The 22,775-nt window shown below is 36.2% G+C and overlaps 1 protein-coding gene across 1 annotated transcript in view; it reads right to left on the reverse strand.

The window, feature by feature from the left end:
• The window catches only part of LOC150104204 (calpain-5-like), a 150,841-nt gene that overhangs the window by 8,592 nt on the left and 119,474 nt on the right, over positions 1-22,775 (reverse strand). Inside the window, exons 11-12 of the mRNA XM_090397307.1 lie at positions 18,719-18,837; positions 2,049-2,185 (exon numbers count right to left, since the gene is read on the reverse strand). Of these exons, the coding sequence (XP_090253433.1) occupies positions 2,049-2,185; positions 18,719-18,837 (256 nt within the window). The remainder of the gene's footprint in view (positions 1-2,048; positions 2,186-18,718; positions 18,838-22,775) is intronic.

Raw genomic sequence — 22,775 nt, forward strand, 5'->3', positions numbered from 1 at the left:
TTTGGCATTCTGACTAATTTACTATTGATTACATAAGAATTTATTTAATTAGTTGCCTAACATACTAAATTTTCCAATTATATTATGTATTTTAATATTTAATTCCATCTTCAATAAACATTTTAACAAAGCAGTTGACATTTTCTGTTTCTCAGACAACTTCCATAATTTGTCTTGCTTAGTGATTTTCATTCCAAATTTGTCGCCGCACTTATTTCATTCAGTGTTTCTCAAAGTGTAGTATGCATATTTGGTTCATTTCTCCAAATATGCAAAAGGTCTTTAGAAGAAATGAAGCCCTTTGAATAAATTTTGATTACTTCCACCCCCCTTCTTTTTATATTTTTGTTGCAGATAAGTGCAGGTATATTTTATAATTAATTTCCTAATAACTAAAAAATCAAAAGGAAGTTTAAAACAAAATGTGTCTCTTGCCAGCATCTGACTGATTGCATGATCAGGTTTTCAAACTTTTTTTTGCATTAAAAGTTTAAATTCAAATATTCTGCATCAAGTGGAACTGCTAAATTTCAGAATCATCTGTGTGTCTTAAATGCAATGGTCACTGAGCAACTGTTTCCACTATTGTGTATACTTGTGTACATGTTTAATCATGTTTGTCACAAGTTGCAATGGATGTAGAGGTTATATAACACAGATAATATGCTTTTTTTGCAGTTATATTGTTAGTTATTAATGAATCATGAAGTGTAGTCTAATAATTAATATTAAAATACTTAATTATTATCTCTCTTTTGTATTTCTTAAACCCTTTAATATGGATCACTGATTAAAAATGGTGTTTGAAAGGCACAATAGAAAACAGTTAAAGAAATTAAACTTACTGTGGTAATAACTGTGAGAAAGAACCCGTGGATGCATCGGGATCAAATATTTATAATGAAAATGTGAGCTATTAATTTATTATAATGCAAAGGTTAAAAAATGAATACCATTAAAATTATCTGTGTTTGAATAAAATATAGCTTCACCCAAATTGCCTTGTCTCAGAGGGGGACATATAAGTGTTACTAAAATTTTAAAAAGGATATGTAGGTACCGAAAGCTTTGGAAACATTGATCTACATTAACGAGTACTATAATAAAAAAAAAGTTTAATGTTTCTCTCCTAATCTCCGTGTAAAAAAAGTATCATAACTGATCTCCTTTTAACAAAATCATGCTGCCTTATTCAACAAGCAATTACCATCAAGGATAACCTGGATATAATTTCTTAATTTTCCTATTAACTTCTTGACGATTATAAGAGAAAATGGTCAATTTCTTACTTCATGCAATGGACATCCCTCATGGATTAGAATAACTTTGCAAACTTCAGAAATCAGAAGTACTACTACTGCATCTTCTTACACCAGAATATCATTTTGACAAACAATATCTTATTAACATAACAAATAGTTGTACACATCTTCCTTATATAAACAAGTTATATAAAGATGTTTAAATGAATCTGAACATCTTTAGGTCCTGGTTGGCCAAGTGGCAACCAGCGCTCCAACTAATAAGCTGCAGGTTTGAATACTGTCATGGGACATGGATTGGATGTTTGTTTTTAAGTTGACAGTTAAATTTTCCAGTATCAGACCATTGCGCTGTTTATTGGAGGAATGAAGTTGCTTGAAAAAGTTCTATTTGTTTGGTTTCTAGAGCAGGTTTCTGGATTGCAAGAAATAAATAAAATATATAAATAAAACAAACAATAAAGAATTTTAGTCCCATAGTACTAATGCATTATAGCTTTACAACCTTTTGTCAGTGGAAGTCACATAAAAAATATTTACCGTCCAAAGGACTGACAAATATTCAAATCCAAGTGGAATTCAAACCCACAGCCTGTTTTAGATGAAGAGCAGATGCACTATTCCAGTACATCTGCTCCAACCAGGCTGGTGTACCAGCATCTTGCCTATTCTTGTGAACTTAAATTATTAGAAAATTAATAAACAAAAAGAACTATTCATCTTAGTGAAATAAGACCCACTTTAGATAAGCACAATGAAATTAACACTAACTTTCATAACAATTACCTGAATCTTGACAGGAGAATCAATACTTCTACGATAAAATATAACACTCATGTTCCACACAGGATCTAGTGTATCATGACAAATAGGACTGCGAACTCTCTCACCTTCACATTTCACAATGCAATATGGATCAGCACCTTAAATTTAAAAAATAACAAAATTAAAAAAAAAATACACACAATGCATAAAATATGTTGAAATAATAAATATTAAAGCACCTATCTGAGAATGAAGCATACTGTTTTATATGGCAAAGTGATATACCCAGAGCTGTACTTATTCACAGGTGCACAAGGCTCTAGTTAGTAGTCCCAAAAAATTAAGGCCAATTTAAGGTACAATTCCCAAACTTTTCAAATAGTGAGACAGTCATTTTGATTAAGATTAGGTCTATGAAATAAGGCTTCAGCACTTTCTTTATATAAACGTTCATGTTTATTATGAGGATTATGTAGTAGTTTGGCATTTTGCCAATGGATCCCGTACTTAGCATTTTCGATTCTACGTTGTGCAAGGCCAGATTTGTGAGGTTTGATAAGGTGGATGTAGTCCTGATATTTAGAGATACAGTTATTTATGGATCTTCCTGTTTGTCCATAGTAAGACAAGTTACATGAACATGGTACTTGATATACACCAGGTAGCATCAATTTTCTCACTAACTCTCACCAATGAAGCCTGGTGTATATCAAGTACCATGTTTGTGCAATTTGTCTTACTATGGACAAATACTTTATTATTAAAATACTCTAGATTAGAGATAGATGTTTATAGTATAACCAAGTGAAAGTTTTTTCCACTTGGTTATACTATAAACTAAGGATGCCAAGAAGTTATATTCTTGATTTCAACTGGAAAAACTTTCAACATCTATCTCTAATCCAGAGTATTTTAGCAATAAGGTGTGACACCTTTTGATTACTTGTATGTGGAAATATGACTTCTGCATTACTTCAACCTTGGTATCACTTTGGGGTCTGACTCCCGCTGATGAGACCTCAAAACCGGTCTGGGTAGTGGCCCTTCAGAATTCAGACTTGAATTATAATTTTAGGTCTATTTCTTATGAACAGAACATATCCTATATAACCAGAAAATGTGGACAGTAATTCAAACACTCTAATGCATGCATCAATTACAAGGTAGAACCATTCAATATGTGAATAACTGCATAGGATCTCAACCATAATTACTAAGCATCTAATGAATAAAATCAATATAACAGAACACTTACGTTAGAAGTTTTATATGAATAAAATTTTTTACCCAGTATTAAAGGCATTATAGCATTTTCAGTAAGAAATCAAAAATTGAGGCAGAAGTAACAAACTGCATAATTGACAATGACAATATGTAGCAGTCCAAATGCTCTGAAATCCTAACATAACATTTTCCATATATGTTAAAAAGTAGGTGAGCTGTGTGAAGAAGAATTTTCCGTAAGAGGGATAACTTAAGTTCATCAGATCTCTTTCAACTGTGGCAAGATTTCACAGCTTCCTTTATAGAAATATAAAACAGCTTACATGTAGTATTTGTTTTTTTCCAAAGAATCCTATGTTTGGGTAAGATTGCATATTTGCTAAGTCTAGATTGTTCAAGCTCATGGAATTTAATATAGTCTACCTGTTTCTCATGATGAACAGTTGCAGATCTGCAGTTTAGCTGAAGAATAATAGTCCACAGGTGCAGGGAATTTTGGCAACACCTGGGTAGGCTAAAGAGCAAATTCTGTCCTTTGCAGAGCTTTGAAAAGAGCTATTAATTAAGTAATTTGAAGATTCACTTGGATACTACTTTGCCATAAGGGAAGGTAATACAGCTGACAATTTCTTGTGAGAATGGTGATGGAGTTAATGACTATTAACAAAAGACTCAGGAAGACATCAGACAAGAAGATGGTTACGAGAAACTATTTCTTGTGTTAGTAATGCCTCAGTAGAGTATACAGTGAGTGAGCCCAAGAGTTTTAACATTCAATCAGTCCTGATGTATTTCCATCACTTAAAACATGGATGTGAAGTGTACTTAAAAGTGCAATACTACTGTTAACAAAATACAATACAAAATATTTACCACTTGGGTGGTTAATTAAGCCAGATTTTTGACAAAAATGGTGGTGAGATTGAGCATGGATATAAGGTTCAGTGTGCATTTCTTTCTAAAGACAGAAAAACAGAAAGATTCCATCTGGCTGAAGAATAAGCAGGTTTAGGAAGAAAATATGTTTCTTCTTTCAATTTCAATTAGAATGAACTGTATGTGAAGATGAAGAGAATTGATATCTGTAAGAAAGCCCTCAAGTTCAGACAGAGAACCTTGCAATACTGCAAAGTTATCATCCACATACCTATACCATACTGAAGGTCCAGGATGATGTTACAAAGCAGCTGCTGTTCAAACTGTTCCATAAAATAATTTACTTAGGAGAAAGAGAACCAACCATAGAAGTACCAGCTTATTGGTAAAATTTGTTTTGATATTTGAAATAGCCTGCATAGATGACAAAATCAAAGAGAAACAATACCTGTAGGAAGGTCTTTTCAGAGTAACTCTAATATTTAACCTAATGGAAAATTTATGAAGAGACACAATATCCAGATTAATTAAGAGGTCATTTGGGCTAAGATAAAACTCCAAGATTTCTTCTTTAAAATTGTGACTATTTTTGATAAAGGATTTATGACTTTGTAACAAGGTGACCTTATGCAGTTAATGGCAGACCAAAATGGAACATCTCTTTTGTGTATTTTGGGAGACTATGCAATCTACGAGGGTGGTTATAGCACATCTTAAGGTTATTTTTTTGGCTTTATCAACCTAACTGGCAAAACCATTAATGAGTATTTAGTCTAACTGACTAGAGGGTTAAACCATCAAAAGGAGAATGTGTGATAATAGTTTCACAGAACTAAATTTTCTATGGTATTCATTCCTATCTTTAACTGCTTTCTCCTCAGCCTTTGTGACACAAAATTGTTATTTCTCTTTAATAACAGATTTGTTCACTTTATTCTTGATAAGACAGATTAGGTGATGGAGATTTAGACTTAGAGAAAATTTGTACAACTTCAAAATGAATCTGAATAGATCTAGGAGGCTAAAGTTATCCCCCTTATGGGAAATTGTTTTTCTCACAGAGTTCACTCTAGCTAATATACTTTTAAACATATATAAAAACATTAGGATTTTAGAGCAGATTGAACTGTGCTATTCTACTTTATTCAAATCTCAGAGACACATTCTGATTGTTGATTAATCATTTATATTTCTCACTTTCATTTTTGAATTCATGAAGATGCCCTTGATACTTGGATGAAAATTTTATGCAAATAAAACTTTAAATATAAATATTCCACGAATTAATTTTCCTTTGAATGTCTATTTACATTTCCATGTGCTGAAATAATTCTAAATATTTCCATAAGACTAGAAACAGTTAAGTGATTGAAATCTTTATATTGAAGACATACATTTTAGGCAGTAACAATCCTACAGTACTTCCATAATGAATGTGTCCAATGTCCTGAAATTCAGAACAGGAACACATTTCTATAACAAATTCTTCACATAGGCTTATATTTGTCATTCAGATGTTAAAAGTAAAAAAAACATTTCCTCCTGTTGTGAAGCATATTTAACTGTGATAGTTGGTGAACATGTAGCAATAACATATGCATCAGGAAGTCTACAATGTTTGGATCCACTCTCCTTCAAGAAAAGTGCATACATCTATGGTATCAAATTGATAAAGAACACACTATTTTATTATTATTATTATTATTATTCAGGCCTCCATGGAGTCGAAAGACTCATCGTGGGAGGTCCTTCCTAAGAACATAAAGTCTGTCAAGACTCATCGAGGGGAGATCCCCCCTAAGAAACACAAAGTCTATCATACCACTCCTTAAACTCATTGACCGTTCTCGCTCTCACCATTCCATCAGGCAATGCATTCCACGGTTCAACCACCCTCCACGCAAAGAAACCACTCCTCACCCTCTTGCTCACAGTTTCCTTTCGTAACTTCCAGGGATGGCCTCTTGTCATCACTCCTTCCTGCTGTTCAACCAAGCGAAAGAACTCCCCAGTGTCAACCCTGTAACCACCTCTCAACAGTTTAAAAGTCTCAATCATATCACCTCTCCTTCTTCTGTCCACCAAACTCTGCAGTCCACATTCCCTCAGCTGATCCTCGTAACTATCCTTGTACAGTCCTAAAACCATCTTTGTATCCTTTCCACAGTTAATTTATCCCCTTCAAATCCTGGAGACCAAATCTGAGAACAATAGTCCAAGTGTGGTCTGATCAGAGACTTATACAACGGAATGATAACCCTCTTATCTCTGCAGGTCAGTGTCCTTCCCATAATTGCAGCAATCCTCTGTGTTACCTTCACCACCTTTGCAATATGTCCCCTAAACTTCAGGTTTCTATCAACCATCAACCCCAGATCTCTTGTCTCCTCTACTTCCTCCAGCATAACTCCTCCCACAGAGTATGCTGCATCCCATCGATGTTTCCCAAACTTCAAGACCTTACATTTTGCTGCATTAAACTGACACCCCCATTCATTTGCCCATCTATCTAGCTTATTCAAATCCTCTTGCAGGGCTACCACATCTGCACTATTACTAATAATCCTTCCTAGCTTCGCATCATCCGCAAACAACTGAATATCCCCTTGCAATGTCATTGATATAAAGGTTAAACAATATAGGTCCTAGTACTGAGCCCTGTGGGACCCCACTTGTAACCCTCTGCCTCCTTGAAACTGCTCCACCATACACAACTCTCTCATACCTATCAGACAGCCAATCCTGAATCCAGTTGACCAATCTGACATCCAGACCCATGTGCTGCAACTTAAATATCAGCTTATATGTGGCACCCTGTCAAATGCCTTTGCTAAGTCTAAGAAAATTGCAGTATATGCCTTTCCCTCATCTAATGTTCTTGTAACTTTATTATAAAAGGCTAGCATATTGCTATAACAAGAGTGCCCTTTCACAAATCCATGTTGTCTCTCACAGATAACATTACCCTCATCTGCCCAATGTTGTATACAGTCCCTCACCACTTTCTCCAAGATCTTAACAACTACTGATGACACACAGACTGGCCTATAATTAGAGACTTCCAGTCTGTTACCACCCTTATGCAATGGCACTATCTTACCTTCCTTCCATTCCCTGGGCACCTTTGCCGAAGCCAGACTTTCATTGAAAAGCCAGGTTAAAGGCACTGTCAGTTCCCTTGCACATTCTCTCAAAACTCGTGGTGAAATACCATCCAGTCCCAAAGCTTTACTGACATCCAGAGTACTCAGTATCTGGAACACACTCTCCTCCTGTACCTCTAAACCTCGAACCAGCCCTATATCCCTCTAGCATTAAAACTGACTCCTCTAGGATGAAATACTCCAATAAAGTGTTCATTGAACAATTCCACTATGTCCTCTGCATCAGTCACTCTATTCCCATTTTTATCCCACAATATCATTCTTCCACAGTCATTTCTCCTCCTACTGGCCACATAGCTAAAAAATTCCCTAGGATTTTCTTTGGATCTTAGGGCCAACCTCCTCTCATATTCCAGTTTTGCTTTCCGTACCACACTAGTCACTCTTCTGGCCTGTGTCTTATATTCTTCATGCATCCTCTCTTCACCTGTCTCCTCATATCTCTTCCATAGCCTCTTTTTCGCATGCAATTCCTGTTTAATATTGTTTGCCATCCACTTTACTCCAAATTGTGTCCTCTTCTTCACTCGTGGTATACAACTTACCATTGCTGCTAACAAATATTCTTTCCCAATTTCCCACACACTAACGATATCCCGGCTTTCCAATTCCTCCTTCCATGAAACTTCCCGAAGTTGACGTCTAAGACTATTATAATCACCTGCTTTATAATTCCACATAAGTTCCCGTCTCTTTGATACTCCTGCATGTCTATTCATTTTCCAAGTCAAAACCATATGGTCACTCTCTCCAACTGGTGGGAGAGATGTCATCTCAGTTATTATCAACTCTTCTGATGCTATAACCAAATCCAAAACTCTTGTTCCCTCTGTTACATGTTGCCTAAGACATTTGTCCCTCAAGAATTCTAGAAATTCCATTCCCTTTTGCTACATGCATCTTCCTCTCTCCAATTTATACTACTGTGGTTAAAATCCCCCATAACAATCATTCTTCTTGCACTTGCCAAACTTAGCTGTCTAAACATCTCCTCGTCCCCATCCTCTGTGCTCCAGGGTCTGTAGCAACACCCCACTAAATATAATGTCTTGCCTACCTCTACCTCACACCATATGCTCTCAAAATCATTTGTCTCACTTCCTTCCAAAGCCTCCACTCTTAGAGGACATAGGTCATCACTTATCATAAGCAGTACCCACCACCACACTTTCCCCTCCTATCCTGATGAAAAATGTTATACCCAGCGACTTCTATTCCTGTTATTATATCCACTTCTGTCAATCACGTCTCAGTGATCCCAATAATTTTTGGCCAGGCTGATGCTATCTGCGCCACCAATTCCTCTCCCTTATTCCGGATACTCCTGGCATTAGTATAAAACATATAAATGCCACTGTTTCTATACCCAGCATTATGCCTTCTAGACTCCACTGGGCTCAGTGCTACCTGACATCATCTCCCTTCTCCCAAGTATCCATTCCCACAAGAGGCCACCCCTGCTATCATCCTCCCTGGGACACACTGACTCGTTCAGACAGCAATCTCTCCAGATGCTTACGTCCTTCCTCATTCAAATGTAAGCGGTCTCTCGCATACAATTCCTCTCTTTCCTCAAACGCACTCCAAGCATCCACATATACCAGTCCTCTCTTGTCACACATTCTCACTATTATGCCATTCAATATCACCGCTCTTCTGCTCAGTTCATCATTATCATACCTAGGCAATACGCACACTATTTTTCCTCTCTCTGTCTTCTTCCGTACAGCCTCAAGCGAAAATCTCATATTTCTTGCTGCCCGACTTACATTACCATTCAAATCATTTGTTCCTACCATCATAATCATCTCATCCACCTTTTCACCTCTCTTAATTGCCATAGCCACCCTATCTATTGTTCCTCCTGGCAAACACTCCTCACGCATCCTATCTTGAACACCACGGATCATTGAATCGCCATACATTATACCTCTTACCATTCTCTCTCTCCTATTGTTTCCATTCTCTCCTCTTCTTTCATTCCCATAGGTCTCTCTCATTCCCTCTCTTCTACTGCTATTCTCTCTTCTAGCATTCCCATACCTCTCTCCCCTACTGTTTCCATTCTCCCCTCTTCTAGCACTCACGTACATCTCTCTCATTCCCTCTCTCCTACTGTTTCCATTTTCTCCACTTCTAGCACTTCCATATCCCTCTCTCATTCCGTCTCTCCTACTGTTTCCATTATCTCATCTTCTAGCATTCCCATATCTCTCTCTCATTCCATCTCTCCTACTGTTTCGATTCTCTTCTCTTCTAGCACCCACATGCCTCTCACTCATTCCCTCTCTTCTGTTTCCTTTCTCTCCTCTTCTAACACTCCCAAATTTCTCCCCCCCCCCACTCTGATTTGGCTTGCATCTATCTCTTCCATTCTTCTAATCTTATCTTTCATACTTCTGCTCTCATTCACAAGACATTCCACCTCCTCTTTCAGCTCATCTATCTCCCTCTGCAGGTCAGTCACTCTTAATCTAAATTCACTCTCCCAAACAAAACCATCTCCTAAACTTTCACAGTCACTCACGCCTTCCACACTATCAACTATTATTTTCTCATTCATACATATATTTTTTTCATTCTCTCCTATCACGCTACTTGTCTTCCTACATTCATTCCCCATTCCTGGAGCAACAAGGTCGGATATTGATAATTCGACACTTATTTCCTCCCACTGCCTGCATTTTGCACACATACGCTCTCTTTAACAAGCCACATATCTAATTCTCGAGACGCATACATGCCGCAAGTACTGCATGCCACAAAGTCCCTTATATTTCCTATAATTGAGTTCTTAAATGGCAGAGGACTTGGCGATACGCCATTATTCCTTACAGCCGAGTAGCATAATCGTCAATTATTCAATTAATAAATTCCATTAAATAAATAGAAAAAAGTACAAACAATTACAAGCAAGACAAAACATTTAAGTACACTAAATAAAATGAAATATAACTAAATACAGTAATGAAAACTTAGCTTCGTTTTGTCTTCCACCGTTATGCATTCGATTCCGATGGTAACCAAAATATATTATATCACGACAGCAACTAACTTCCAAAAAACAACCACTGAAGTACACTCGTATTCAGAGAAACAATTTAGCACTCAAAAACGTAGAAAAACGGACTATTCACCAATTAAAAATCACTTTCTTCTGCACAGCTCAAATTCACCGCCACATGCTACGGCGACGCTAGCGCCAGTTGTTGGAACTAATTTTTGTGGCTTGTTGAGCCCATACTAGCAGATAATGGCAAAGAAAAGTTAAACCACAAAGTACATAAAAGGTTGAAAAAATATGGATGCAAAGTATAAGCCATCAATTACCTTTATCATGGTGTGATAATCCTTCACACTCAGGAGAACTCAACTGAATTAAATGCATTCACAGCTGCTTCTCTAAGCCAGTGACTCACAAGTTACTGAAAGCAAGAAATATGCAGTTCCTTACACAGTATGTAGAGTAGCTGTAACCACAGACATAAAACTAAACATGCAATATATATTTATATCTCGTCATTTTACCAAATAATTACATCTTGCTGTTAATGGTGTAGGACAAACAGAGAAACTTCCATACTGCAGCATATGGATTTGTTTTCTATTGATAATAAGCATCTATATCGCCATCAATGAGAAGCAAGAGCAGATAAAATCACTTATTGTATACATTATATCAGCTCAGAAAAGAATTTTTTTTTTTTAATAATTGTTAATTTTACCTAACAGACTTAGTTTGCCAATGTGTTATGCTATAAATGAGCTCTGTTCAAATATTTCATGAAACAATTATTAACAAACGAATTGTACATGTCAAAGCTGAGTGAACTGTTTATCCTGAATATTTTTTTTTGTTTATTCATAACCCTAGTTAAAAATTGATTCAGTCTCTTAGTTTCCAGTTTGTAAAGTTTTTTTTTTCATCATAAGAACAAAAAATAATTGTGATGCCTATAAAATTTATATAGACAGCACAAGAATAATTCTGAATCAGTTATGTGATTCAGAATTATTCCCAAAAAAAACCCCATACTCTCAGAATTATCCATTACAAATTTAACAACTGTATGCTTGCTAATTCTCTGCATAACTTAAGTACAATAAAATGCAATAATAGTCTAATTCCTATAATTATTTTCAATGTTCAGCCAGTGCAAATATCAAGAAAATAGTCTCTGCATACTTTACTCTGATAAATATGAAAGAACAGTATGAAAAAAAAAGTTTCACCATGTCCACTTGTATTAGTGGACATTTTTGAAACAGCTGTAATTTCACTTTTTTTCCCTTTAAAAAAAAAGATAACCTACTTCCTACTTCAAAGTAAAAAAAAACATTTTTATATCTTGGAAAACTAACAAAAAGTGATAAATCCTTTTTTATTTCTTTTTTTTAATTTGCAGTGAATATCTTTCTAAGAATTATATATCAGCCCTAGACATCTAATATCTGTAACACATCCTAATCCTATCACTGGTCTTAACAGGCACTTTAAACTATTTAAAATCCTTTCCTTGCATTCTTGGATTTTGCAACCCGAGGATAAGGTGGTTAGTCCTTGCCTCCCAGTGTGTCCTATGTCTGTAGATGTGTGTGTTCACGGCACCAGTTTGCCTGTTCTAGGGAACAAAAAAAACCCTACCTCTGTGTGAGACTAGCTAACTCACCTTTTGTCAAAAGAGACCAGATAAAGGTTCCTCATATCACTGATGGGAATCAAACCCAGGTCTTTCTGACCAAAGGGATTTGTCTATACCAACTGGGCTACTCTTATCTGTAATACACAGTAATGAATATTCAGTCAAATCTCCAGCTAAACTCCTCCAATCCTTGTTCATAAATAAAACTATTTGTTTAATAAGAAATAGTCAAATTCCTATGTAACAAAACTGCACTTTTTGGTTTTTATCATCCATGCCTCAACAAAAAAAACATTTTTTGAAAAAAGTAAATTGTTTCATGCATGGCATTGCATGAACTTTATATATATATATATATATGATACTTGAAAACTGTCTCTACAATTACTTTACATAGTATTTTTGAACTGCTGACTAACCTGCCTCCATCCCAGCTATGGTGTGATGTCAGAACATTGCACTTGTTCTGAAATTTGCTTTTTTTTTCTAATATAGCTTTGTAACTATAGGTTTTCAATATTAAAAACTTTCTATTTTGATGGTCTTGTGTGTCATAAATAAAAATTATACTGATTAATCATATTTCACTTTTAATCACAAAGAAGCAAACAAAACAATAATGCTATCATTTCATATTCAAAGATCAAATGACTTTCTGTGTAAATTAAAAACTTTTCAAAAAACTGAATACATCTTGCAAAATCTATGCAACTCAGTTTTCTTTTAATGATTTTTTTTTTTTTTAAATGGGAGAAGGCGAAGTAACTTATTAATTAAAAAATATTGAACAGATTTTTATATTGGAAAAATAAAAAAGGAATACTTATCTGTAAACATTGGAACAGTTTCAGATGTTCCTGAAAGTTAACAAATGCCAGGCATGTGTATACCAATAATGAAAATGAAGAGAAACTAGACATTAAAAAAGAAACTATCCAGTTTCAGCTGTTTTGAGAGACAATTGTATTATTATTTTATTTCTTTTACAAGTTGTAAAATACAATAATAAATTTGGAATAGTGAAATGAGAAATACTCAGATTATGAAAAAATTCAGAATCAGTAGTAATATGTGTGTGTGTAAAGAGCAAAAATGTAACTGGACTTCACAGTTAACATAAATTCTAAATCAACTTGCATAAGATATGTACAAAAATTTTGCAATATGTACACACATTTAAACAGTCATGTACTGGATATACATTATTATTTGCTGTATTTTTTAAGTTAAAGCTAAGATTCTTCTGAAACACTATATATGAATTTGGGATATTCTAAACATTAATCGCAAACATCAGAAAACATTGCAGTTTGACATCATCTAGTGCTCATAAAAGAAAACAATATGTAATGAAAACTATAAACAGAACAACAAACACATTTATGTAACTATGTACTGGAATTTAGCAAAGAAAAGAAAAATTATTCCAAAGTGAAATTCATTTTTATACCTCTAAGTGAACAAACATAATAAACAATATGCAGAAAATATTCAACTGAAAAATGTTAAAAATTTCAAGGAAAACGGTTTTACCTGAAATCAAGTGAACTCAAAGGTAACATTTCTGATACAGCACTAATCCAGTAATGAATTAAGACATGAAGAGATTATTAAATGCTGAGTATTAGTATTAATTGCATGATAAAAGAAAGCTGCCGATGTTTATAAAATTATAAGGTATTGACTGATATATTCGATTCATTTTAGCTGGCAGGATAGTTAATTAAGAAACAGCAGATCCTCCACCGGTGTATTATATATTTGTGGTATCTGGAGAATGGTAGGTGCCTATTCAAGTTTATATGATTATCAGATTTTTAAATGTCTAGTTTATTTTCAGAAACAGCCTTCTTTTCTGTTGTCTCCTACTTGACCACTACACTTTGAAGTTCATTTTTTTTTTTTAAGCTATTGATAAAATCAACAAAATGCTTTTCCACAATGAAGATTTTAAGCAGAAAAAAGGTGCAGAAGAAGATAGAATCTATTAGTGAATGGAAAAGGTATCATAATATGCTTCTTTTTTTTCACGCTTGGTGTCGCACTGATTAGATCGTCGGCTTGTCGAGAGCTCCTGAAAAGATTAGTAGTATTTTGTGTTAACATTAGAAATTTTACCAGAATTTTAAGTAGTATTGTTTGCTTTTTGTTTCTTGGTGTGTCTGTGCAATTTTTGCATATTTTCTGCTATTTTAATTATTAATTTTAAGATAAGATAGCGTACATATGGCGCCGATAAAGAAAAAATGGCGGCCAGGTCGCCATGTTTGTTTAAGAGTTTTGATGTAAACGATTTTATGCAATGTGCTGTCTGTGAGATGTATGCCTTGCGAAGAGCGGTGGGAGTCTGGTTAGAAAGTGATAGTGGAGTTAATATGTGCAGAAAGTGTAAAGAGAATGAGGATTTCAAGCGTGTTTCGTGTGGCGAGAGTGATATCGTTAACGATAGTCAGAATGTCGAAAATGGCGGTGTGCTAGAGAATTGCGTGGTAGTGCCAGATAGGTGTGAGAGCGTCGCTGAAAGTGTAAATGAGGGTAGAAATACAGAACGAATGGATGATTTCATTGATAATGAAAATGGTGAGATAAATGCGAGTAGTGAAATTGTCCATTTGAACGGTGCGATACACAGAGCTAAAAGGCAACTGGAGCGTATGGAAAAATGTGTGCTGAACGTACCGACAAATAACCGGCGGAAGTCTGTGACGGCAAATAATAGAATGTTCGTAAACGTCAATAAAATGAAGGAGCGAGTGCTGTATGGGGATTCGCTATTAAGAGGCGTAATAGTTGAGAGTTTAACAAAGTCGTACCAGCCGGGGGCGAACATAAAGGACGTCAGCGAATCTATTCGACTGCAAAAACAGAGGGTGAAAGAGATGATAATCGTGGCAGGAACAAATGATTTGAAAGAGGACAAAATGGAAATGATAGAGAATGTGAGGGATTTATTTGAGGTAGCAAAAGAGAAGAGTGAAAGAGTTAGGATGGTGAGTATCTTACCGCGGTATGACAGCGAAGTGTTTAGAAGGAGGGCCATAATTGCCAATGACTTTATGCGTGGGTTATGCATGGAGAGTGGTGTGGAATTTGTGGATGTGTGGAATGAGTTCGATGGGCGAAACGATTTATATAAGATGGATGGGTTACATTTGAATGGAGTTGGTGTACGGAGACTTGAAAAAGTGTTGATGAATGATGTAGAAGTGGATGTACAGACTCAGGGAAACAAGATTTATTAAGAGGGGGGGGGAGTAGATATGCAGACTTTAGGGAGGCAGTTGAGTGTATGAATGAGTATATTATGCCCGAGCAAGTACGAAGGACAACAAATCAGAATGGGATAGTTAGTATAAGGCATCAAAGTAGGGATAGGACAAATGGGCTCCTACAATTCATGTACACTAATGCCAGGAGTATTAGGAACAAGAAGGAAGAGTTTTTGGCCATGGTTGGCACTTCCAGGCCACAGGTTGTTGGTATTAGTGAAACATGGCTGACAGAAGATGATAACGCTAGTGGGATTGAATGCGACGGGTATAGTGTGTTCAGGAGTGACAGGGTGAATAAAAGGGGGGGAGGAGTGTTATTGATGAAAGCTGATGAGCTGCAGCCAAGGAATATAGAAGTTGAGCTGCAGGATAGAGAAAAGAGCACATTTGAGGCTGTTTGGTGTGAGATAGAATCTAGCAGAACAAAATATACAATTGGGTGCTGCTATAGACCAGGTGATGGAATAGATGGTGGGGATAGTATGCATAGGCAAAGAGAAGAAATGAGTGGAAGGATGGTAATTATTATGGGTGATTTCAATTATGGTAACAATGACTGGAAAGAGGAGAGGGCACATGGGAGGAAGGAATTGGATTTTATGCGGTTATTAAGGGACAACTATCTATGGCAACATGTAGTGGAAAATACCAGGGGGAAGTGAGTGCTGGACCTTGTAATTGCAACTGAGAATGTGGCTGTAACGAACATGACCATGTTGCCACCAATTGGTGAGAGTGACCATAAGGTCATGACTTGGGAGGTGGCTAAAGGAGTGGAATTTACAATTAAGACAGGGTACATGTGGAATTACCGGGCTGGTAAGTATTACAAGCCTAGGTGTGTGCTTGGCTCAGTGCCATGGCATGTAAAACTGCAAGGGCTGGATGTTGATAGTGCATGGGAGGTGGTTAAGAACTGTTTGCAGGAGGCAATGTTTGACTGTATACCAAGAGTCCGAATAATAAATCAAGTAGGGGTTAAATGGATGATGAATAACACTATTAAGCTTGAGCTGCAAAAAAAGAACCAATTGTGGAGGGAATTTAAGGAGAAAGGCGCAGGAACAGTATAAAGCTCAGGCCAGGATGGTAACAAGGGTGGTAAGAAAAGCAAAAGCAGATTACGAAAGAAAATTGGCCATGCAGGCTAAAGAGAATCCCAAACAGTTTTTTCAATATGTTGCAAGTAAAAGGAAAAATGCTCATGGTAGAATGATCTTAAAAAATGCTGAGGGTAGGGAGGTAACCGAATCAGTCGATATTGTGGAATTACTGAGCGAGCACTTTGCAAGAGTATATCATCCAGGTGGTGACTTTGCAGGAATGGAAGAACCAACAGCTTATACTGGAATTGTGATGAATGAAGTAGAGGTAACTAGTCTATTACAGAACCTCAATGTCAATACATCTGTGGGATTGGATGGTATACCAGCTCGTGTCGTACGTGAAGCGGCTAAAGAATTGTCAGTGCCCTTGACCATTTTGTTTAATTTGAGCCTCGGGTCTGGGTCAGTCCCAAGGGGGTGGAAAGAGGGGAAAATAGTTCCGCTACACAAAGGTGGTACCAAGGCTGCTGTTGAAAATTACCGGCCAATCAGCATAACAGGAATCATTATCAAGGTCTTAGAGAAAATAGTCAAGAGGAAAATACAAGATTGGATAGAATTAAATGGGATACTGTATCGGGGACAGCATGGTTTTGTGAAGGGTAGGTCATGCCTCAGTAACTTGCTCACGTATTATAACACAGTGACGGCTTAACTGGATAAGGGTAATGGGTTTACAGTGAATCTACTGGACCTTGCTAAGGCCTTTGACAGGATACCACATGGAATTCTAATCAGTAAATTGCAGCATATGGGGATGGACATAGGGTTGGTGAGATGGATAGGAGGGTGGTTGACGGAGAGATATCAGAGAGTCCTGTGACACTCTGATATCTGTTGACGGAGAGATATCAGAGAGTCCTGTGACACAAGACGGCCTGTGACTAGTAGTGTGCCACAAGGATCTGTTCTTGGACCACTGCTGTTTAATTTGTTCATTAATGATATAGGAAAGGATCTGAGAGGAACAGTTCATTTGTTTGCGGATGATGCGAAGTTGGGTAGGGCAATAGTGAATGCAGTTGACGTCAGAATTTTACAGGATGATTTGGATAGATTGGAGGTCTGGGCTAAGGAGAATGGATGTCAATTTGATGTGGCAAAATGTAAGGTTATGCATTTTGGGGTGAAAAGATTGGTGGCAGTTTACTGCATTGGTGGAACTGTGCTCCAGGAAATTGATGAGGCACGAGATTTAGGAGTGTTGGTGGATAAGGAATTGAAATTTAGGGGACACATTGCAAAAGTGGCCAAATCAGCTCATCAAATCACCTGGTTGCTGAAGAATACGTTGACAAGCAGGTTATTGTTTCTCTGTATCGAGCCTTGATAAGACCCCGTCTCGACTACTGTGCCCAGATTTGGTCACCTAGGTTTCTTCTTGATGGGGAGGAGGTGGAGAGGATTCAGAGGCGAGTGACCAAGATGATAGCAGGTCTGTGGAATGAACCTTATGAGAACAGGTTGAGGATCTGTGGGTTGCAAAAATTGGTTGGTAGGCGGAAGAGGGGAGATATGATTGAGACATTCAAATTACTGAAGGGTTTCTATAAAATTAATTCAGAAGATATTTTTGAGAACAGGGCTGGTTGTGGGAGGACTAGGGACATCCATGGAAACTGGGCAAAAGTGTGGTTAGTAAAGGTGTTAGAGCTGGGTTCTTTACTTTTAGAGTAGTGAATGAGTGGAATGCACTCCCTGAGTCTGTGGTGGATGCTGTGACAGTGAATGAGTTTAAGGCGAGGTATGATAGATACTGTATAAATGTTGAATAGTTGTGATGAATATGATTTGGGGCCTCCCTCGATGAGTCTAATGACTCACTGGAGTTGCTCGTAATAATAGTAATAATAATAATATTTTATTGTTTAAGCACATAGTGAGCAGTGGTGCTAAATGTCATTACTGGGTTTTCTTAAAAAAAAAAAAAGTAATTACAGGAGGATTTGAGAAGCCCTACACTGGCATTTCATTCTTATTAAAATGTTATAAATTAAATTATAAACATATTTATGACAAATATCCAGTTCAAATACAGTCTCACAACTGTTGAACTAGATCAACTTTCATTCAATATTTCTGCAATTTGTAAATAGTTTCCACTTTCATAATGCAGAGCCAAATCCTTTCAAAAATAATCTGAATACGTCCTGCAAAAAAACTTTATAAGAGTGTAGTATTTTGATTTCCTTATATATCTTGCAACTCTTTATTGACTTGTAACAACAGAAAAAGGAATATAATTCAAAAGTTTACACCTTTACTCAGACATTACAATAACTACAGGCCCTTCAAGGAAACTAATAACTAAATCTAGGTCAGATAATTTTTAATCACTTTCCCCATCAAAACCTGTACAGGTAATTTTCTAAGTAATTATTATATTTCACAATTAAAAATACTAACTTCCAAATCTATCTTGTTTCTCCAGACCTGATGCACCACGAACTGTAACTAAAGTTACTAAACATGGATAAGACAAGCAAGGCCAAATACTCTGGTCAGGTATGTCATCTGATAGCTCTCTATAATGAAAATAATTATGGATAGCATACTACAACATTTAAAGCATTAATTACCAAAAACATCTAAGCCAAAACCAACTCAAGATTATCTGAATACTGCATAAAGATCAGGTGAAATATGTAAAATATATAGGCAAAACTTCTTGTTTTAAAAACATTTTAAATCAGCTTTCCTAGAACCTTGTTCATTAGTATTAAGTGTGATTGTTTTCAGTGATAATCAAGATTAAGAGCAAAGACCAAAAATAAGTTCAAAATGGAATGAGTTTAAAACTGGAATGTATCATCATCAATTTCCTGATATGTAACCCCAAGGGACATTCAGGTTACTATGACAGCACTACATGATTAAGTTTACATTATTATTAATCTCCTATCGACAATTTTCCTCCAAATTAGTCTATTACTTGTAAGTACTCCAATATGTCATATCTAATCATTTCATTCTTCTAAAGAAGTTCTGATTGAATCAATCCACCCAGATCTTGGTCTTCCTCGGGGTTTCTTTCCTGCCATCTTGGCATCAAACACCTGTTTTGCTAACCTTACTTCACCCATTTTATTTAAGTGGCCATACCACCTTACATTAATTTTGCTTACACATTCTTGAATACTAATAGTGTCAAGTTCCTTTTTAATATGTTCATTTTTAATATGATTCTGCCATTGATTCAATCCCCTAATTTTTCTCAGAACCTTCATATCTGTGGTCTTTCAGTTTCACATTAAAATTACTTATTTCTCCACTTCTCTGATGGAGTACAAAGAAGAAGCAGAGATAAGTGATTTTGTATGGCTTTATGATTTACCGTATTTTCCGGTGTATAAGACGTACTTTTTTTACCTTAAAAATTCATCTTAAAAATGGGGTGCGTCTTATATAATGAAGGTAAAGATTGTTTCCTCTTTTCAAAGTCATACGCACTCCCTTTTATGTTCCAAGATCTTTGTAGGCGGTTAATGGTGCAATCAAATTGATGCACGACCTTCACGTGACTTCTAGCACATCATTGGCTAAGAACGGGGAGTCCTTAGCCAATGATGTGCTATTCAAGTTTCATAATATCTTATCCGAGTAATCAGTTACCGATGTTTATCAGTATTGAGTTGACGTGTTGAGATATTTTGTGTTAGGTTTTAGGTTTTTTCCAGAAAATTGTATTAAATTTCTTGGGTGCGTCTTATACACCGGAAAATAAGGTATTTATGTATTTGTTTGCTCTTATAGCTCTAAGGGAAGCCTATCACAGTGAAAAGCTCAACTGGAAGGCTATCCTTGTATATAGTATTAAATAAAGTAGATCCCATTTTTACTTCCTAATAAGGTATTGACTGATATGTTTGATTCATTTTAGCTGGCAGGGTAGTTTATAAAGAAACAGCAGATCCTCCACCAGTGTTGTGCACTGCAAACCCCTATGGTGTATTATATATTTGCGGTAACTGGTAGGTGCCTATTCAAGTTTATACAGCTATCAGATTTTTAAATGTCTAGTTTATTTTCAGAAATTGTGAAGAATGACATCTTTATACATTTCATTTATATTCATGTAACTACAGCCAAAATATTCAAAAAATGTTCATACAAAGTGAGATGTCAGTAGCAACTTTTTTGAAAGAAACCATTGTTAAGTGAACCTTCATAAACCAAACAATAATTTCCCATAAGCTCGTTGTCAAGAAGTGGCACAAAGTTCCTAGACATAGTATGAACTGCAATGAATAATATAATATGATTTTTCTGAGCCTGCAAGACCTAGATTCGATTCCCATCTATGATGTGAGGAACCTTTATTTGGTCTCTTTCAACTAAAGGTGAGGGTAGCCTACGGAGGTAGAGGGGTTTTTTGTCCCTAAGAACAGGTAAATTGACCCTGTGAATACACACAGATTTGCGGCCATGAATACTTACGACAACACGCGGAAGAGATAGGGTCCTCACCATGTCATTATGCACGTAGTTAACCATGAGTCACATCATGATAGTCAACCTCCTCGATAGGAGATGACACATGAATGGGAATGATTTTTCTGTTTATTGTTTAATATGGCCCTTATTGTGGAATGAGACAAATGAAACTTAAGGAATGTCCCATCGCTATCATTCCTCATTCTTAAAGGTTTAAAATTTCATGTTTCTGTTCTAATGTTATTGCTTTCTCCTATTTTAATTTCACTTTCCTTCTTTCCAAACATTTTGGAGTGTATGGCATATACGTGGGTGGTCTGAATAGTTCTCGGCCTCGACCATAGATGGCAACACTATCAGCAAGATTTTTATTTTCAAAGTTGGTACATCTGTCATAAGCATCCATGTGAAATTGCAAGTCATTCTATCAAGTAGTTTGTTTTATACAGCAGCTGTCTGAAGCAAAAGTGTTTGTCTGTATCCCTTGAAATGGATAAAATTGAGTATCGTTCATTTATAAAATTCTTTTAAAAGAAGGTTTAATGCCAAAAGAAATTCATTTGAAGTTCACAAAAGTTTATGGGCACTCTTCTCCTTCATTTTCGACAATAGAAATAGGCTGCCAGGTTTAAACGTGGCCATATCAGCATTGAAGATGATCCACGGGAAGGATATCCAAAAAGTGTAACACCAGAAATCATTGGTCAAGTACACAATATGGTATTGAATGACCGGTGAGTCAAATTGCGTGAAATTGCTGAGACTATAAGCATTTCAAAAGAATGTGTAGGATACATTTTGCACAAAGAATTGCAAATGAAAAAGCTTTGCGCAAGATGGGTGCTGTGTTTGCTCACAGCAGATCAAAAATGCACTCACATGAAAATCTCTGAACAGGGCTTGGAGAGTATTAACAAGAATAAAACTGATACTGATTTTGTGTGTTGATTTATTACTATGGATGAGACTTGGATTCATCATTACACACCAGAATCAAAACGGTGGACAGAAGCCACCTGTTCAGGCACCAAAGAAGACAAAGTCGGTTCCATCAGCAGGAAAGGGCATGGCATCAGTATTTGGGGATGCTAAAGCCATTTTGTTTATTTAATTATCTTGAAAAGGGTAAAACAATAACTGGGGAATATTATTCCAAACTTTTAACAAGACTAGACAAAAAAATTCATGAGAAAAGACATGGTTTGCAGAAGAAAAAAATCCTCTTTCATCAGGACAATGCACCTGCCCACAAAGGTATTTTGGCAATGGGAAAAGTAAGAGATCTGCACTATGAATTGTTGGAACATCCATCCTATTCCCCAGATTTGGCTCCCTCTGACTTCTGTCTCTTCTCAAAACTAAAACTCTTCCTCGCTGGTCAGTGTTTTTCTTCGAATCAAGAGGTGATTGCAGCTGTAGAGAGGGGGGGGGTATTTTGCAGTTACCGAGAACCACTACAGGGACGGGATAATGACGTGCAGCATTGCTGGAATAAATATATTAGTCTTAAGGGAGATTATGTTGAAAAATAAAAATAATTTCGAAATTATAAATTCATTTTTTCATTGTCAGGTCAAGAACTTTTCAGACCACCATCGTATGCACTGTACTATACTGTCAATAATTTTAAAATAAAATGACAATAAATGAAGAGTGAAGAAATTATAAAAGTTCACTTCAAGTACAGGATGTAGGTTTCATTCTATCTGCAATATGAACTGATGTATCCCTTGCTGAATGATACACATCCCAAGTGCCTCACTACCATGGCTTGGCATTTCATGTGATATAACTGAAAATTTTACCAGTTGTAAAAGTGGGGTCTGCAGTATAACAGCCACCTTTTCCATTTGTCAGTAATCATTATAGGATAAAATTAACCTTTAATTATTACTGGGGTGCTTAAGGGTCAAAGCTGTATAACTGAAAGGAGACCTCCATATAGCCTTTAAAGGAATGCGTAGAACCGACCAGAGCTTCTCACCTAATGTCCAATCCATACTTTCTTGCGGTGCACCTGGATACTGAA

The sequence above is a fragment of the Typopeltis vanoorti genome, chromosome 8 (assembly GCF_054136105.1).
Source record: "Typopeltis vanoorti isolate ZY-2024b chromosome 8, IOZ_Tvanoo_1.0, whole genome shotgun sequence".
In the NCBI taxonomy this organism is placed as follows: Eukaryota; Metazoa; Arthropoda; class Arachnida; order Uropygi; family Thelyphonidae; genus Typopeltis; species Typopeltis vanoorti.